This window comes from Plecotus auritus (assembly GCF_963455305.1).
Source record: "Plecotus auritus genome assembly, chromosome: X".
Taxonomy (NCBI): domain Eukaryota; kingdom Metazoa; phylum Chordata; class Mammalia; order Chiroptera; family Vespertilionidae; genus Plecotus; species Plecotus auritus.
This window is the reverse complement of record NC_137784.1, coordinates 218,762-236,968: the sequence shown is the minus strand read 5'-3', so window position 1 is coordinate 236,968 and position 18,207 is coordinate 218,762. Positions and strand designations below refer to the sequence as shown.

General features: G+C 58.3%; 1 protein-coding gene across 3 annotated transcripts; it reads right to left on the bottom strand.

Annotated features, from left to right (window-relative positions):
- Positions 1-4,301: 4,301 nt before the first annotated feature.
- Positions 4,302-17,908, bottom strand: SHOX (SHOX homeobox). Of its 3 annotated transcripts, none has more exons than XM_080652535.1 (6): positions 17,800-17,908; positions 17,381-17,639; positions 13,359-13,567; positions 7,516-7,573; positions 7,307-7,395; positions 4,302-5,506 (listed from the first exon to the last, which is right to left on the bottom strand). In XM_080652535.1, exons 2-6 carry the CDS (start codon positions 17,484-17,486, stop codon positions 5,261-5,263), a joined length of 708 nt encoding a protein of 235 aa, XP_080508661.1. In that variant the 5' UTR covers positions 17,487-17,639; positions 17,800-17,908; the 3' UTR covers positions 4,302-5,260. The 3 variants fall into 3 exon arrangements, with proteins under 3 accessions (XP_080508661.1, XP_080508660.1, XP_080508659.1); XM_080652534.1 differs by having other exon boundaries at positions 17,381-17,642; positions 17,800-17,893; XM_080652533.1 differs by having other exon boundaries at positions 17,381-17,835.
- Between the last annotated feature and the right edge of the window lie 299 nt (positions 17,909-18,207).

Here is an 18,207-nt window from a genome sequence, read left to right as displayed (position 1 = left end):
TCTCTCCTCGTGGCTGTTTCTATCTCTCTCTCTCTGTCTCTCCCTCTCCCTTCCTCTCTGACATCAATAAAAATAGATTTAAAATTAAAATTAAAATTAAAGCCCTGACCGGTGTGGCTCAGTGGATAGAGCGTCGGCCTGCGGACGGAAGGGTCCCGGGTTCGATTCCCGGTCAAGGGCATGGACCTTGGTGGCGGGCACATCCCCAGGTGGGGCGCGTGCAGGAGGCAGCTGATGGATGTTTCTCTCTCATCATGGATGTTTCTAACTCTGTCTCCCTCTCCCTTCCTCTCTGTAAAAAATCAATAAAATATATATTTTTTTAAAAACTTCCCGTTTAAGAGAGAGAGAGATAGAGAGAAGAAATGGGTGTCCCCAAGCGGGTCGATTCCCAGAAAAAAAAAAAAAGGGAAAAGGTTCCGTGTGTTGGGGTTGAAACAAATCTTGAGAAATCCGTTGCACCCTGGCCAGCTGGCCCACGGTCCCCCCGGGGGGTCCCACCGCTGACCTCCCAACCTTCCCGGCTCGCTCCCCAAAAATGCCACGTGGAAACCACACAAACAGAGTTGAAAAGGCTCCCGTGTGGAGCAGAAGGCGGCCGACAGCCGCCGACAGCCAACATACGTCCGTCCCTCCGTGTCACGTCGGACGCCTCGGGGACTGACGGTGACTCCCGTGGGCCCCCCCCCTGGGGGAAGCATGAACCACAGACCATGCATGCAAGTCCCCCCTCCCCAGCACCCAGCACCCAGCACTCAGCACCCCAGCTCAAAGCCCGAGAGCAGAGACGACGTGGAGGAAAAAAAATCTCCAGCCACCAAACGTGACCACACAGGCCAGATTCTCACTCACGTGCGTCCTGGAATATCTGGGGGGGTGGGGGGGGGACTGGGGGCTGTGTCTCTTGTAGCGTTTGCTCCCCAAACAAAAGCAAAGCCAGTTCGGCCCCCTGGCCCGGCCACCCACTCACTCACACCGTTTTGGGGGGTCCAGCTCCATCCGGCTTGCTGACGGTGCGTGTTCAGATAAAAACCCCAAAAGCAATTGGCCTGTGGACTGACGGGTCCCGGGTTCGATTCCCGGTCAAGGGCACATATCTGCCCGGGGTGGCGGGCTCGATCCCCCAGCAGGGGGGCGTGCAGGAGGCAGCCGGTCCATGATTCTCTCTCCTCATGGATGTTTCTGTCTCTCTCGCCCTCTCCCTTCCTCGCTGACATCCGTTTTTAAAAATATACACGGAGAGGCCAGATGAGGATGATCTCTGAATGCATCGTCCTCGGGCCACTCCGTGTCTATCCTGTAGAATAAAAGGCTCATATGCACATGGTCCCCTCGACCAGGAGTTCGACCAGCAGGCAGGCCGGCCAACCGCCCATGTCCCCTCCCCCTGGCCAGGCTGGCCGGACCCCACCCATGCACGAATTCATGCACCGGGCCTGTCATATATATATACACACACAGAGTGTCCAGATTATTATGCGTTCAGAGATCATCATCATCTGGCCACTCCGTGTATATAGCTATATATTTTTAAAGCAAGATTTGGGGACCGTCCCCCCCCCCTCGGCACCCCCAACCCAGCAGGCTGGGGGCCACCGGCTTTGAAGCTGACGGCCCCAAGCTGTGTTTCGAAACCTCGGCTTCTGCTAAATCCGGGCCTGCTGGGATCATGCTCACATTTGAGTGAGTTTTTGTTTCGGGGGGGGGGGGGGGTGCGGGTGGTGACAGACGGCCGTGTCTCGATAAAAAGTATCATAAACCTTTTAGAGGGAAAAAAGAGAGGGGGGGGGGCGGGCGAGGAGGGAGGGTACACACATTTCCCTCCGACGTCAGCCGAGTGTTAAAATTTCAGATCAACGCAGCTACTTGTAAAAGAGTCCAAATGATTTTTTTTTTCTTTGCCTGTTTTTTTGGGGTGGTTTTTTTTTTTTTTTTTTTTTTTTTTTGGCTTCGAACAGACACAGTACCTGCTTGTCTGCTCCCACAGCTGCTTAAAAGCTCAAGGGCGGCCCATTCGAGGGGGCCAACGTGGAGAACGGCCGTGAGCGGGCGTCTGGGGAGGAGAAAGAGTGGCGAGGGGTTTTCAAACACGGACCCTGCTCTCTCTCTCTCTCTCTCTCTCTCTCTCTCTCTCTCTCTCTCTGTCATTTTAGAGCTTTGACTAAAATTTCAACCAGGGACAAGGGAAAGAAAGAAAGAAAGAAAGAAAGAAAGAAAGAAAGAAAGAAAGAAAGAAAGAAAGAAAGAAAGAGAAAGAAAGAAAGAAAGAAAGAAAGAAAGAAAGACAGAGAGAGAGAGAGAGAGAGAGATAAAGAAAGAAAGAAAGAAAGAAAGAAAGAAAGAAAGAAAGAAAGAAGAAAGAAAGAAAGAGAAAGAAAGAAAAAAAAAGAAAGAAAGAAAGAAAGAAAGAAAGAGAGAGAGAGAGAGAGAGAGAGAGAGAGAGAGAGAGAGAGAGAGAGAGAGAGAAAGAAAAGGTGAAGGAGTCTTTGGATTTCGCTAAAGACTTTCAGACGAGACGCATGAATACCAACACCTCGACGATTCGGCCCAAAGATCGAGAAGGATTGGTTCCCCCGTGGACAAGGGGTTCCCACAGTGAGGGGTGAGGGGGGGCAGTTTGATTTTTAAGGCGGGGAGGGGGGAGCATCGGAGAATGAGTTACCATTTCTTAGGATTCTAGAGCCGTGGTGGTCGGCAAACCGCGGCTCGCGAGCCACCGGCGGCTCTGGGGCCCCTGGAGTGTGGCTCTCCCACAAAATGCCACGGGGCCTGGGCGAGTCTGTGTGGAAGAGGTGGCGTTCGAAGAAGTTGACGTTTAAAAAATGTGGCCCTCCCAAGAAACGTCGATCGTCGTCCTGCGGATATGGGGCTCCGTGGACGGAGGAGTTTGCCGACCCCTGGGCTAGGGGCCTCCCATCCGGATGTCACTCCATCGCGTGACCTATTTCGGCTCACGTCAGTGCTCCATTCTACGTTTTCTTTGCTATTTTTTTTTCTTATCCCTTATTATTATTATTTATTGTTTTTTTAAGACAACGTCTTCTTGATTTCTTCCTCGGTACCTCCACGGTCCTTTCGTTCTTTTATTTATTTTTTTTTTTCCTTTTGTGTTTGCCGTATTCTTTGGACGCGAGAATGGACCTTGGTGGCGGGCACATCCCCAGTGGGGGGGCGTGCAGGAGGCAGCGGATGGATGTTTCTCTCTCATCAATGTTTCTAACTCTCTCTCTCCCCCTCCCTTCCTCTCTGTAGAAAATCCATAAAATATATATTTTTTTTAAAAAAAAAAGAATTCTATGTCATGGTGGAGTCGGGGGGCATCAGGGTTTGAGAGACACTTAAGTGGGGCCTGACCAGGAAAGGGTTGGGAACCACTGCTTTCCGTGAAAGGAACTGTGTGTGTGTGTGTGTGTGTGTGTGTGTGTGTGTGTGTGTGTTGGAGGAGAAATGGACCCACCTCGGGGCCGGAGGAGGAGGAAGAGGAGAGGGGGAGCGGGAATAAGGAAAGAAAATGGCCACGGATAAACAGAGAAAGAACAGAAACCTCTTTGGGAAAACAGCCAGTCCTCGGACGATGCCGGCTGAACGGTCCGGGTAGGGGAGACAGAAGGACGGAGAAGGTGGTTCGGACTGGCCAGGCCTCACGCCACCCCCTGACCACCCCCCTCACACACACACACACCCCAAATGCAGGTGTGTGATACTGAACCCTGACCCTTTGGGGACCTCCTTGTCACCGACGATCCCTCCCCATGTCCCCTGCTATTGGGGGGGAGTGACGGGGAGCCATCAACGAATAGAGAAGAAAAGAAGGAAAAAAACAAAAAAAACAAAAAAACACAAAAACACACAGAAGAACAAAAAGTTGAAAAAAAAACGCGCCTGGCCTACAAAAACGGATGTTGGCATGACTTCCCACCCTGGCAGTCCCAGAACCAACTCCGCCACAGGGGTCACCTCCAGGGACCCCCATCCTGCCCCCTCCACCCCCACGCCACGCACCCCATTGGCCCCCAATCCGGTGGCACCCTGAACCCCTCCCTCCCTTTCCTTGGACAGACGGCCGCCCCACCCCCACCCCTCGCACCCTGCCAGGCTCCCACCCAGCATGCAGGGGTCACCCATGCCCTCATACATCCGAGACGGACCGGTCCAGAATGCACGGCTAATTTTTTTTTTCTTTTAAAATCTATCGTATGTACAGTATTGCACTTCGCTGATTTCATTGCATTTGTCCCCCCCCCCCCGACCCCCGACCCCGACTCCAACCCCAACCCCCTAGGCTGACCTCCGTGGTGTATGCGTTCAAACCCCACCCCGCGCGCGCGCGCCTGCCAAGAGTGTCCATGGCTGGGTCACCAGAGTCCGAAAAGGTGACACAGTTTTTCCTCTTCTGGAAACATGAGAGACCGTGGCAACAAGGTTACACAGTTGCGCAAAGAACATCCTAAACTCGGCGCTGGGGGGGGGGGGCGCGGGGGTGGGGGTTGGGGGGGAGATGCCCACCTGAACCGGAAGATCGGGTCCTCCCCGCCCCCACCTTGGCGAGGTCACCAGGTGTGCGCTGTGTTATTGCTGCTGCTGCTGCTGCTGCTGCTGCTGCCGGCGGCGGGGGGACGGGGGCGCGCGCGCGCGCGCGCGCGGGGCGCACCATCCCAGCTTCTGGAGGTGACCCGTGTCCACCCTGAAATCCACACGGTTTTCATCCGGCTCTTGGGATGGAGAGAAGCGAAGTTCCTGGCCGTGGAGTCCCCTAGCGTTGCAGACCGAGAACATGCGCATCTTCCGCGGAGACCAGCCCCAAGTTTTTTTGTTTTGTTTTGTTTTTGTTTTGTTTTTTTGTGTGAAAGAGACTCTTCAGAGGGTCGTAATCTTCGAACAGGTGTGGATGGAGGAGGCCGCATGCACGGGGTACAGAGAGAAGCGTGTCCGAGCGCGCGCCACGTGGCCCAGGGTCCCAGGTCGAGGGCTGGGTCGGCCGGAGGGTCTCCCAAGTCACCAGATCTCTGGCCTGCCCAATTTCTGCGAGGGTCTGGCGGGGTCGTGCGTTCCCGGGAGGCCCCCCTCTCCAAGCCAAACGTGGGGTTCCCCCCCGCCCCTCTGGCGAGGAAGAGGAGGGAGGCCGCTGCGCCAGGGTCAGGTCCGGAGTCCGTGTGGCCGAGGGGGGGCGCGCGCAGGGGGGTCGAGTGCAGGACGCAGCGTGGGCGGGGTGCGGGGCCGGGGCGGGCGCGGGCGCGGGGTGGGGGGAGCGCGCGGCGGGTCAGAGCCCTAACGCCTCGGCGTGTTTGCGCGCCTTCAGCCGTAGGTCGGCGATGCTGGAGTTTTTACTGTTGCTCTTGGCGGCGGCGGCCACGACGGCGGCGGCGGACGCAGACTCGGCCAGCGACGCGATGGGTAAGCCGAAGGGCGGCGGCGGAAACATCAGGTAGGGCGCGTGCGCCGCCAGGTGCGGGTGCAGGTGCGGGTGGGCGTGCGCCACGCCTTCCAGCTGCAGCTGCGCCTGGACCTGCGGGGTTGGGGAGAGGGGCGAATGGGGCACGTCAGGACGCGAGGATTTTTCTTACCCAAATGAACTCCAAGAATTGCTTTCTCTCCTTCTATCCCCTTGCCCCAGCCTGGGGACCCCCACCCACTCCCGCTGGGGGGATTCGGGGCTGTCTTCTCCTCACCGTGTCTGCCCCATCCTGAACTGGGGAACCCACCAGATCTGCGCGCCCCCCCCCCCCCCAACCCACTCTCAAGTCCTTTCCAACATTGGGGTGTCAACAGCTGGGGCCCCCTCCTCACCAGAGCCCCCCAAATTCTCTCTTTGACCTCACACGAGTCCCAGCATTAGACTCCACTGGGTTTTAGCAGAGGTCTCCCCCCCCCCCCCGCCCACAACCCTTCCCAGGGAACTCCCAAATTCGTGGGGCGCACAGCCAAATCCTCGGGCTCATTTCATCAGGGCCTCGTGGCTGACACCACGTCCGGGTACCCGGGAGGCTGAAGGGCCACCCTGTCTGTCCTGGGGAAGAGGGGCTGCGCTGTGAGAGGCTCAGGCAAAAGAGGGGAGCTTGGACCCCCCCCTCCATGTCTGTGCACCCCACGCACAGCTCCGTGGCCCTGGACGTCCTTAGGGCCTTGGGCACGTTAAGCCTGAAATCACGCAACTCGCCCCCCATCCGTCGCCCACCCACCCCCCTATCCGTCTCGTTACACCTCCCCCAACACCCGCGTCCTAGCTGACCTGCCCAGGCCAGGCCAGACCCACCGGACCTCTGTCCCTTCCCCCAAGCAAACACTGGTCCCAATATCACCTCGTGGCCACGCCTCTGCTCGGCCCAGGGCGCCCCGGTCCCTCCAACGTGCACACTCCCACCCCTACGTGGGGGCTCCAACCGGGATGCCAAGAGGTTTTGCGCGCACGCAAGGTAGGGCGCAGGGCGGGGGGGGGGCACTCTAGCGCTAGAAAAGGGGGGTGCCTCCGCTATGTACCCATCCACGCCTCTGCTTGGCCCAGGGCACCCAAGTTGCTCCAGTGCTCACACTCCTCCTCCCCCCTCCCCCCACCGCACGTGGGGGCTCCAACCAGGTGCCAAGAGGTTTTGCGCGCACGCAAGGTAGGGGCGCAGGAATGGGGGTGGGGGCGCGCTGTGTTTTCAGGATACCTCCACCATATTACCCAGCTCTGGTCCCCGAACCGAACCGGGCGTGTGGCCCTTTGGACACTAGGACTCCATGCGCCCTTCAACCCCGCGGGCCGCTCCCTGTCCATGTAGGACAGGCTGCGCTCTGCGCGCGCTCCGGACAGTGTTCGGAGCTGAGCCAGAGGCCCCCCAACTCCGAGATGTGGGGCAAGGCTGGGTCCAGGAGCCTGCAGACACCTCTAGCCTGGACCCTTAGCGCGCGAGGGCGGGTGGGAGGTGGGGTAGGGTTTGGGCGTCGACCCCGCCCTCACACCCAAGTGCCCGCCAAGGGCCCCCCCCCGCCCGCCCCCAGGCTCCTGGAGGTGAGTATGTGGGTGGCTCCTTGCGTAGGTGAGATTTTGTTTTTCCCCCCTTTTGGTAACTCGGTGCTTAAGTTTATGGCCTGGGCCTCCCCCGAAGGTGAGCCTTGGAGTTTTACGGCGTGAATTTAATGCGTGCCAACGGGTCTATAAATGCTCTTTTGTAGCAGCGGACTCCTTTCTTGCGCGAGGGGAGAAGGGGGGGGGCGGGAGGAGCCGAGGGGAAGGCAGAGGGAGGCGGAGGCGGAGGCGGCGGAGGCGGAGGAGGGGGCCCCAGCGAGAAGAAAAAGAAAAAGAAAAAAAAAAAAACCCGGCTACCTGTTGGAAAGGCATCCGCAGGGCGCCCATGTTCACGTAGGGCGCCACCCTGCAGGCGTCCAGGTGGCTGGCGGTGCCCAGGATCACTCCTGCGAGGGAAGACGGGAGGCGTGAACGGGCCGCGCGCGCGCGCGCTTCTTCCCCGCGCGTCTGCGCCTCAGCGCGCGCCCCCCGCCGCCCCCCCCCCCCGTGTGCGCGCGCGCACCTACCTTTATGCATCTGGTTCTCTTGTTTGCGGCACTTGGCTCTCCTGTTCTGGAACCAGACCTGAGAGAGAGAGAGAAAGAGAGAGAGAGAGAGAGAGGGAGAGAGAGAGAGAGAATCTGGTGAGCCAGGGAGACGCGGAGGGTGTCTCCATCACCCCCCAGCCACCCTCCACCACCTCCTCGCTACACCAAGCGCTCTGGCGTGGATCACCCGCCCAGGGACGAGGCCCCTACCCGCATCTAATCCCCTGCCCTAACCTCACGCTCCAAACTGGCTCCCCCCCTCCCCGCCAAGGGTGGGTGGGGGGTTCACCAAGCTCACTCTGGACCCTTCCCACCCACTACGTGAGAGAGGAGGGTGGGCGTGCAAACATTGATTTATTTTTTAATCTATTTCTATTGATTTCATACTGGAAGGGAAAGGGAGAGAGAGAGAGAGAGACATCCATGATGAGAGAGAATCATGGATCGGCTGCCTCCTGCACGCCCCCACCACCAGGGCCTGAGAACCTTGACGGGGAATCGAACCCGAGACCCTTCCGTCCATGGGGCTGACGCTCTAGCCACTGAGCCAAATCGGACAGGGAGAGAAGCCTTGTTTGTGGGTATTGCCCCTCCACCCTGTCACCCCCCTTGGGGCACCCCCATCTTACATTTAAGGAAGAAAGGGAGTGGGGAGGGGGGAACGCGCCCACAGGTGGATAAATAGTTTGAAATCCCGGCCTTCTCCCCAATCAAGCTCAGAACAAACGCCCTGAATCCATAAAGTTCCATGTCCAGTTAACACTCCAGAGCGTCCGCCTGCAGACTCAAGGGTCCCCGGTTTGATTCCCACCCCCCCACACCCCCCTGTCAGCGCACTTGCCAGGGTTGGGGGCTGGATCCCCAGTGGGGGGCGTGCAGGAGGCAGCCGATCCATGATTCTCTCTCCTCATGGATGATTCTCTCTCTCCCTCTTCCTCTCTGTCTGAATCAATACAAATGTATTTTTAAAATATATTTTATTGATTTTTTTTACAGAGAGGAAGGGAGAGGGAGAGAGAGTGAGAAACATCCATGAGAGAGAAACATCCATCCGCTGCCTCCTGCACACCCCCCACCTGGGGATGTGCCCGCAACCAAGGTACATGCCCTTGACCGGAATTCGAACCCGGGACCCTTCCGTCCGCAGGCCGACGCTCTATCCACTGAGCCAAACCGGTCAGGGCTATAAATGTATTTTTTTTTATTTAATATTACAGAGTCCTGAACCTCCTGGATCTGTGGGGACCCGGCGGGTGGGCACCCCTCAAATGCAGGTTTTGGCCGTGGCTTAGCTTTTCCAAAGACGCCTAATTCTTGGGGTGCCTGATGAAGAGTGTGGGCGGAGGGGGGAAGGGCAGGGGAAGGCAGGCCTCGCCCAGCTGGGTTCGCTGGTCAAAGGCAAAAATCTTCAGCATCCAACTCCCCAAAACCCCCTCCCCGGCGCTGCACAGCACCTCCTCCCCGCACCCCACCAATCGGTCCACTGGAGGCCCTCAGGCGCGCAGACAAATCTGGACACTCCCCCCCACACACCCCCCAGAAAAAAAAAAAGTTCCCAGTTACTCAATTCTTTTTCTAACTAGTATCCACGCTCACTGACCACGCCACGGGAGTCCAGGACACAAAGGAATCGTCCCCTCCCCCCATTAGGGCGGGGGCGGGGAGGGGGGGAGGGGGAAACTGAACTTTTCCGCGCTAGACTTTTAACAAATAAGATTTCCACCCAGGCCAAGGCCATCCCCGCCCCCACCTCCCCACCCCATGCCCCCCGGTGGGAACTGGCTTTCCAGAAGTTTCCAAAATTCATCTCGCCAGGCTGCAGGGAGGCGGGGGGGGGGGGGGGGGGAGGGGGGGATGTGCATAGCTTTGCTGAAAATCCTTCCCCTAAAAAAAGGACCCCCCCTCCCAACCTACTAGTTTGTATTCCTTCCAATGGTTCCTATTTGGTTTATTTTTTTTAATCTATTTTATCGATTTTTTTCACAGAGAGGAAGGGAGAGGGAGAGTTAGAAACATCGATGAGAGAGAAACATCCATCAGCTGCCTCCTGCACGCCCCCCACCTGGGGATGTGCCCGCCACCAAGGCACATGCCCCTTGATGGGAATCGAACCCAGGACCCTTCCGTCCGCAGGCCGACGCTCTATCCACTGAGCCACACCGGTCAGGGCCGTCCAATCTGCCTTGGTGGTTACTGTATCTTTTCTCAGGCTGTTGAGCTACTTTTCCATCGTTATTGAAACTTTGTATCCGATCCGACACGCGCGTCTTATCTCCATTTCATCTATCGCTTCTTCTGGAGAATTCTCTGGTTCTTTCATTTAGGGGAGGTGTGTGTGTGTGTGGGGGGGGGCGTTCTGATTCTTTGTCTCCTCATTGTGGCTGCCTGTTGGGGTTTGGGGACTCTCTGTGGTAGATCAGCTACGCCTCACAATCTACAAGTTTGAAATTCCCTAATCTTGACCCCTGTTTTGTTTTTCTTTCCCCCCACCCACCCACCCCCAAACTGTAGGATGGATCGCATTCCTCCTGCCCACCGCCCCCCCCCCAACCCCATTCGGTTGCCCTGGACATTTCTCACCTTCCTGGGGGTGGGGTCCCCACACCCCCATTCTAGGGGAGCATACACTCAGAGGAACCAGGGCCCATTCCGAATGCCTGCGCGCGCGCGCACCCTCCTTCCCCCGGGGCCCTGCACCCCGCAAGCGCATTTTCCAAAAAGCACCATCTTAGTTAAAATCCCGAAAAGCCAAGCTTACTTCCCCTTCAAGGGCAGAAAGGAAGGGGGGAAGGTTGGGCGGGGGTGGGGGGGGAGGAAGAAGGGGGGAGAAAAAAAAACACACAAAAACATTATGAGGAATAAAAGTGATGAATTAGCCGGGGCGCGCGTCGGCCGCGCGGCTATCCATCAAGCTTGGGGTGACTTGCGATCAATTCCAATTAGTCGTGAAAATGCTAAGTAACGCGGCCGACACTGCGTTAGACACTTATTTCTTCATTTACGTGTGGGTGGGGGGGGGGGGAAAGGGGGGGGGGAGGCGGCCCAGTCACCCATCTTTCTCCCAAACACCCCTAATCGGATTTCCTTTTTGATTTCCATTACCGACAGTGAATAATGACATTTAATTTAGCCGCTCGCCGCCCGCCATCCACCCCGGAAAAAAAAAAAAAAAGATATTTGTTGGTAATTAAATTACCGCCCCCGTTCCTCCCGCGCTGGTCTCATAACTTCCCATTTACAACCCTGGCAGCTGGGACCCGGGGACAACCCTCCAAAATAAAAGGTTAATCAGCAACAGCTTCGTTGCCGGAGCCGCAATTTATTTAGAACAAATCCCGCCGTCCCCCCCCTCCCCGCCCCCCGCACCACCACCAACACCCGCCACCTCCCACCCCCAACGAAATGGAAACTAGCTTTGAAGGGCGCGCACAGGCGTGCGGGGTGGGGTGGGGGGACAGACGCCGAGGCGCGCGCGGATGAGAAATACATCTCTTGGGGTTCGCTTCTCCCCCCACCCCCTTTTTTTTTGTTTGTTTATTTTTCCCCCTGCCACCCCCCCTCCGTGATTTCGCACACGCGCGAGACCTACACGTTTTCATTTAACTGATTTTCACCTTCTTTCCGCGCCCCCCCCCCGCCCCCGCGATCTTCGCCCCGGTGGCCCAAACGCATGGCTTCTGTTACGCGCGCGTTCGTTTTTATTGTTATTTAGTCGTTACATTGTAACTCTGCCTGCCTGCCGGGTGGGATCGGTAGCTACTCACTGGGGGGGCGGGGGGAAGACAAAGGGGGGGCTTTCCCCTTTTCTGTTAGGGCTTTTTAGGAAGGTCTGAGGGCACCCCACCCAGCAATTATCCGCGCCCCTCCGCCCCCCCCCCCCCCCGCTCCGTGGCGCGTGGCTGTGCGCGTTTGCTGTGCTCCGTGGCCAGCCTGGGAGTAATAGACTTCAGAGTGAAATAGTGTGGAATTCAATTACAAGTAATTTATTTTTATCGAAACACTACATCAAGGCCTGAGAGATATTACCGAGGCCGGGCTCGGAGAGACACATATAGACACACACACACACACAGGGGGAAATGACATAAGAGTTGATGTCCCCTCCGGCCAAAGTTTAATCTTTTCATTAATTTATAGGGCGCAGCCCAATTCATCTTCCCGGAGAAGGGTGGCCGGCAAAAAAAAAAGAAAGAAAGAAAGAAAAGAAAAGAAAAGAAAGAAAAAAAAAGTCTTCTCCCCTTGGCTGTGGCCCCGGAGACAACCCCCCCCCCAAAAAAAAAAAAGGAAAAGGGTCCCCAGACCTAGTCTGCCCATAGGGGTGGCACCGATGCCCCGAAGGTTCTGAAAACCGACAGAAGAAGGTTCATTGGTTGCGTTTCATCTTAAACCACCCTCGCTTTCTGAAGTCCAAAAACAAACAACAAAAAAATGGAACACGCTTGGGAGCAAAAGAAAAAATATATATATATTCCAGCTGGCATGGCTCGGGGGGTTGAGCATCGGCTTAGGAACCAGGAGGTCCTGGGTTCGATTTCAATAACCACAAGCCCGGGTTTTGGGGCTCCATCCCCAGTGTGGGGCGTGCAGGAGGCAGCGGGATCCATGATTCTCTCTCCACGTGGATGTTTCTATCTCTCTCTCTCTCTCTCTCCCTTCTCCCTTCCTCTCTGAAATCAAATAAAAACATATTATTTTTAAAAGAGAAAAAAAAATAGATATATACACGCTTTCTTGGATCGGCGGATTTTCGGACAACACCCTCTCTCTGTAAAAAACGCACTTGATGTTTTCGTTGGGAACACAAACATTCGGGACAGAGTTCGGCTCCTTTAAAGCCAGCTGCTTCCCGGTTGGCAAAATTAATTCCGTGTATGTAAAACCGGTCCCTAGAGGCACCCCCACCCCCCAACCCCCCATCCTGCCCTCCACTCCCTGGCCCTCCTGTCTTCCTCTGAACTGGGACAACGGACAGACCGAGGGACAGACGGAAGGCCGACCTCCCCGGGGGTGTCAGCCCTGTTGACGCGCGAAGGGACCGGACCTTTGCTAGTCTGTACCCTCCTCATCCATAAATTATTACTTATTAATTTCGCGTTCGCACCAGTCCCAGAATGGCTCGCTCGCTCAGGCGCCCTCCTCCGCCTCCTCCTAGCACGTGCTGTGCGCACACCCAGGGCGCCTCCGACAGTGGCTCGCCAGATGGGGCACCAGGCTTTTGGTGCGTGCGCCCGCCCTCGTCCGTCCGGTCCCCCCCCACCCCACCGCCTCCTCCTCCCTCCTGGAGTCCCGCGAGCCAGCGAGCGAGAGAGCGAGCGCGCTGGGGCTAATCCGGGCCCGCGCGGGCACCAGCCCAGCTCACCAACATGCCGGATGTGCAAACCCTCGCTCCCCAAATCCTCCCCCCCCCCATCTTTCTGTTCCCTGAATGGAGGGAGGAGGCTGGCCAAGAGGAAGAAGAGGAGGAGGAGGGAAAAAATGAGCCAAATTCCTGACAATCTGGACATAGTAAGATAGCTTAGACATAGTAAGATAGTCTCTCTCTCTCTCTCTCTCTCTCTCTCTCTCTCTCTCTCTCTCTCTCGGCCAGCGGGTCAGGCAGGGTACGTCCCTTCGTGCGCGCGAACCGTGCGCCCCCCGCCTCCATGCGCGCGCCAGGACCTGGGGCATCTCCAAAAGGGCCTGGTACCAGCCCGGCCTCCAGGGTCTCCAGAGCTCTCCTTGAAGGTGCCCAGGCGCCCTGGTGCGCGCCAGGGGTCCGGGGGCGGTGGGGAGGCCCGCGTGGGGCGGGGGGCGTGGGGCGGGGAGGGGTGCCGAGGTCCTACCTGCACGCGCGCCTCGGAGAGCCCCAGGCGCTGGCTGAGTTCCTCGCGCATGAAGGCGTCGGGGTAGTGCGTCTCGTCGAACAACCTCTCCAGCTCGTTGAGCTGTTCCAGCGTGAAGTTGGTGCGGCTGCGCCTCTGCTTCAGCTTCGTCTGCCCGTCCTCGTCCTCCGACTTCACGTCCTCGCGCTTCTCCTTGCAGTCGTAGATACCTGCGGGGCGGGCGCAGGGCACAGCGCTGAGGCCTCTCCGAGTCGCCACCACCACCACCACCACCACCGCCCTGGGGCGCCCGCCCCAGAGTCCCTCCACCACCCACCGGTGGGCACCTCGCGGGCCAGGGCTCCCCGGGGCCCCTGACGGATGGGCCACGCACGCAGGCGCGCGCGCGCGCGCTGGGGGTGGACGCTTTTGCGTGCCCTGGTGGGAACCGAAGCGTGTGCGTGCGGGGGACCTTGGCATCAACTCGCGCCTTGACGCAAAGTCTGCATCAAAGTCGATAAAAGCAGCTCGCTACTTTGTAACAACTCAGGCCCTGGCGGGGCGGTATTTGCTTGGCCTGATTTCCAAATGTTCCCTTCATTTTGTTACTTTGTATCTGTTGACAGATGAAGATTGCCTGTCCCTCCCTCTCTCTCTCTCTCTCTCTCTCTCTCTCTCTCTCTCTCTCTCTCTTTCTCTCCTTAAGCGCCAGCCGAGCCCTAGGAGCCGGAGACTCCCTCCGCACACCGTGAACCTGGGCGCACGACCCCCCACCCTGGTCTCCATGCGCATCAGGGGGTGCGCCCGTGCGCACAGCCCCTCGGCTTCTTCCAGCTGTTATCCCTCTCTCTCTCTCTCTTTCACCCATATTCGCACCCACGCGGGTCCGTCCGGAACACGCCTCAGTAGGGTGCTTTCTTATTTCCAAAAATTATGGCAGCGTCCGTATTTGCTGGGAGGAGTGAGTGGCAGCGTGGGGGTGGGGGGGGAGGTCTGTGTCTCCGGGGCAAATTCGGTCAGCTTTTAGGAGAGTCTCCCTCAGACACTTCTCCCTCGATTTTTGGAAATGCAGTCTTTTCTCGCCAAGCTCGGGGATGTAAAATCCACTCATCACTGCCCCGTGAGCTGGGTCCCCAACATTTCCCTTCCCTTCTCCTTCCCATCCTGGGGTGACTGAGCTCCCCGTATGTCCCCTGGGGGTGTGGGGGGGGCGGGCAAAGATAAGAAGCTGAGCTTCCGGCCCGGCCTGCGTGGCTCAGTGGTTGAGCGTCGACCTATGAACCAGGAGGTCACAGGCCAGGGTTGCAGGCTCGATCCCCAGCGTGGGGCGAGTGGGAGGCAGCCGGTCCATGATTCCCTCTCATCATGGATGTTTCTCTCTCTCTTTCTCTCTCTGAAATGAATAGTTTTGTTGTGTGTTTTTTTTTAAAAAAAAAAAAAGATACTGACTTTCCTGAAACTCCCGGGTTCTACCAATTCTGAAACCGACTCGAATAAGCACCATCAACTAATCAAATCAGAAACTTTCAAGGGGGGGGGTAGGGGAGGTGGGGGAGGGGGTTCCGGGGCTTCTGTGAGGAGAGGAGAAGTGGGGGGCCCCCTGGCCCTCCACCCACCAGAAGCCCATTCAGGACGCTGCCCGAGCGTCTCCCCATCAAGGGTGCTGCCGGCTGCTGGCTGCCGAAATGCCCCACTTGCATTTCATTTTCTTTCAATACATTTTTTTTTATTATTATCGATTTCGCAGAGGAAGGGAGAGAGAGAGATAGTAACACCAATGAGGAGAGAGAATCGGGGACCCGGCTGCTCCCCTGCACGCTCCCCACACCCAGGAACCCGGTTCCTAGGTCGATGCTCGACCCCAACTTGCATTTTAAAAAAAAAACAAAAAAACAAAAAAAACAGAAAACAGGTTTTTCCACGAGAGCTCCCTGTCCCTTCCCCCGGCAGTAAAAATTCCTTCCCCTTCCCGGAGGGGACCACATGCTCCGGTTTATGTGTCTGAACTCTGAACCTCCCAGGATGGATCCCAGCTGAGAACGCCAGCTTTCAAAGTCTTTTCAACCCAGCCAGGGCACCAGCCGGCTTTGCTAAATCCACAGACACCGGCCGGCCGCGGGCACGGGGCTTAGAAGCGCCCATGACCCACCGACCGACCGACCTCCCGGTTTCTTGGGGAGCCCAAGGGTGCCCTGACCTCCTCAGAATATCAGCCGGGGGGGGGGGGGCGGGGGGCTGTACCCCCGGCTGAGGGGGGGGGGTGCAAAAAGGAACATAGGTTCCATCCATCCTCTGCTTCTCTCTCTCTCTTTCCTACGAAAATGCTCTTCAATGTTCCTCTCACTTTTCGAAAGGGTCTGAAGCGTTGCACTCGGATGTCTTCCCAGATATTCCTGGGGCTCCGGCTCGGCTTTCCTGGGAGAAGTCGGGGTGGGGGGTGTGTTGGAGTCTAGGAAGAAGTGGGGGAGCCAGTCGGGAGCCCCAGGATGTCCCCCCCCAACCATCTAGCGCTGCCGTAAAACCCTCTGAAATTAAACGTCAGCCCCTAGTCCTGCTCAGTCAACAGCTCTCTCTCCCTAAAAGCAAACAGTCATTGTATGAATTTTACAGAGCCAGGTGTGAGAGACCTACCCCGAGGCAAAGCAAGCCAGCCATGGGGGGCCCCGGCAGGAGGTGGGGGGGGGGCGGCTTATTTCTACAAGGTCAAGGCCTTGGTCCAAAGCATGGCTGGGTCATGCACCCAGGACCTAGGGCTTCAAGGCCACCACCGTGTTAGGCTCCCAAACCAGCCGGAGGGAGAGAGAGAGAGAGAGAGAGAGATGTGGGTGTTAGAGGGGAGAACGAGGGGAGGGACCACCTTTTAGGGAGACCCCCCCGAACCCCGACCTCTCTCAACACTCAAATGAGAGAAGCGAGATCCCTGTATCCACATGGCAAGCGTCCTCTGCCTGCCCTGCCTTCGTCATAAAAAAAAAAAAAATGAAACATTGTAGCCGCTTGCAAAGAGGCTCGCGGAGCAATGTAACCAATTTGTTGCCTCGGACGGATGGCTCGCTGTCTGGACCACCTCTGTCCAGCTGGGAAAGCCCTCCTAATCCTGATTTTGCGCGCCCCCCCCCTCCTCCTGTCCCATCCCTTCTCCCCAAGGACTCAGCAACGGGGCGACCCCAGGGCGCAGATTTCTCATCTGCGAACAGCAGGCCGGCTGCGCTCTTACAGCCTCGGGTAGGGCCGCCCGCCGTCGCCACCCCGAGCTTCCCCGGGCGCCCTTCAAAGCCACATCCAGACGCTGGCCACCTGCGGGCGCAGGAGTGGTTTTAATTTCCAGGCCCGGCTCAGCCAGGATCCAATCTCCAGGTTCAAGGGAGCGGGTTGGGGGCAGGGGGTGGTGGGGGGGAGAGAGAGAGTTTGGAGAGATTAAGGAGGCGGAGGAGGCGAACGCGCGTTCCAGCCCCGACTACGGGGGAGGCGGGGGGGACCTGTTCGTCCCCAAACGCAGCCGGATTCTAGCTCTGGGGAGCCGGGGAGCGCAGGGCGCGTGGGGATCTCCGCTCTGTGCGCATGAGGGTGCCTGCATTGAAGGGAGACTGGCGGCGGGGGGGGGCTAATTTCGGTTTTTAGGCACCCCCTCCCGCCCCCCCCCTCCCCCCGTCCTCTCTCTGATCGACCCTAACCCGGGCAAGTTCCCCGCCCGGAGAAGGGAAAGTCCGCTAACGGGGCGGCGGCGGCAGCTGGCGGGCGGCGCGGGGACAGCCTCGCTCCCCAGCCTGCCTTCTTCCCTCCCTGCCTCCGCGATGGTCTCCTCGTTTTCTTTCTCTCGAACGGAAAAAAAAAAAAAAAAAAAAAAAAAAGCCAGATCCTTTCCCTCCGAGAGCCGTGGCTGTCCGTTGCGGGGAAGAACGGAGAGCTGAAGACCACGGTTCCCGAAGCCGAAGCCGCACGCGCCCGCGCGCACGGAGCGAAGGGGCAGGCGGTGCAGGCTCCGCGGCGGCGAGGAGACGAGGCCCCCCACCCCCGCCCCGGGAGGGGCCCAGGGATCTTACCTTCCGGAATCCTCCCCGCGGTGCCAAACTCCTTCAGTTTGTCCTTGTCGCCGTCCACGTGGTCCTTGAACAAGTGCACCGGGCAGGGGCCGACGCCCTCCGTCATGTCCTGGAGGTTGGAGTCCGAGGCCCCCAAGTCCCGGGCGCGCGCGAGTCCGCTCTCCAAAACTTCCCGGTACGTGATGGAGTCTTTCTTGACGCCGCCGCCGCCGCCTCCTCCTCCGCCGCCGCCGCCGCCGCCGCCGCCGCTCTCCTTCGTCTTCTGGTCAAAAGATTTGGAGACGAATGCCGTAAGCTCCTCCATAACGATCCAGGGGCGGCGCGGGGCGGGGGGGGCGAGGTGGGGGTGGGAGGCTGCCGGGGGTCCGCGGGGGGCTCGGCGGGGCTCTGGCTGGGAGCCGGGGCTGGAGTGCGCTCACCTCCCCGCGCGCAGGGACGACGAGGATCTCCGTGTAAGAGTGGGTCCCTCCTGCGGTGATTTATGCCTTTCAATTGGAGATCTCACTATTTATACGCGGCTACCTCCGCCCAGCCGCCCCCCCCCTCCCTCCCTCCCCGCCCCCCCCCCCCCGCTCGCCCCTGTCGGCAGCAATTAAGACTCCGGGGCGGCGGGGCGCACGCCGAGACGCAATCTCGGCCCCCCCCCACCCCACCCCCCACCCCCCCCACCTCCACATCGGCAATTGGCTTTCTGTTCATTTCATCACGGGCTGGGCGTCTGTTGCACCTTGGTGCGCAGAGGTACGCATCGAATTTGTGGAAGGGAGAGAGGGAGAGAGAGAGAGAGAGAGAGAGAGAGGGAGAGAGAGAGGGGGCGCGCGCGCGCC

Excerpts from the sequence above, each read along its gene's own strand:
- SHOX (XM_080652533.1), bottom strand. The coding sequence starts at position 17,684 with ATGGAGGAGCTTACGGCATTCGTCTCCAAATCTTTTGACCAGAAGACG. Across the intron at positions 7,574-13,358 it reads TCTCCGAGGCGCGCGTGCAG|GTCTGGTTCCAGAACAGGAG; the intron begins GTAGGACCTCGG and ends TCTCTCTCTCAG. Across the intron at positions 7,396-7,515 it reads AGAGAACCAGATGCATAAAG|GAGTGATCCTGGGCACCGCC; the intron begins GTAGGTGCGCGC and ends CTTCCCTCGCAG.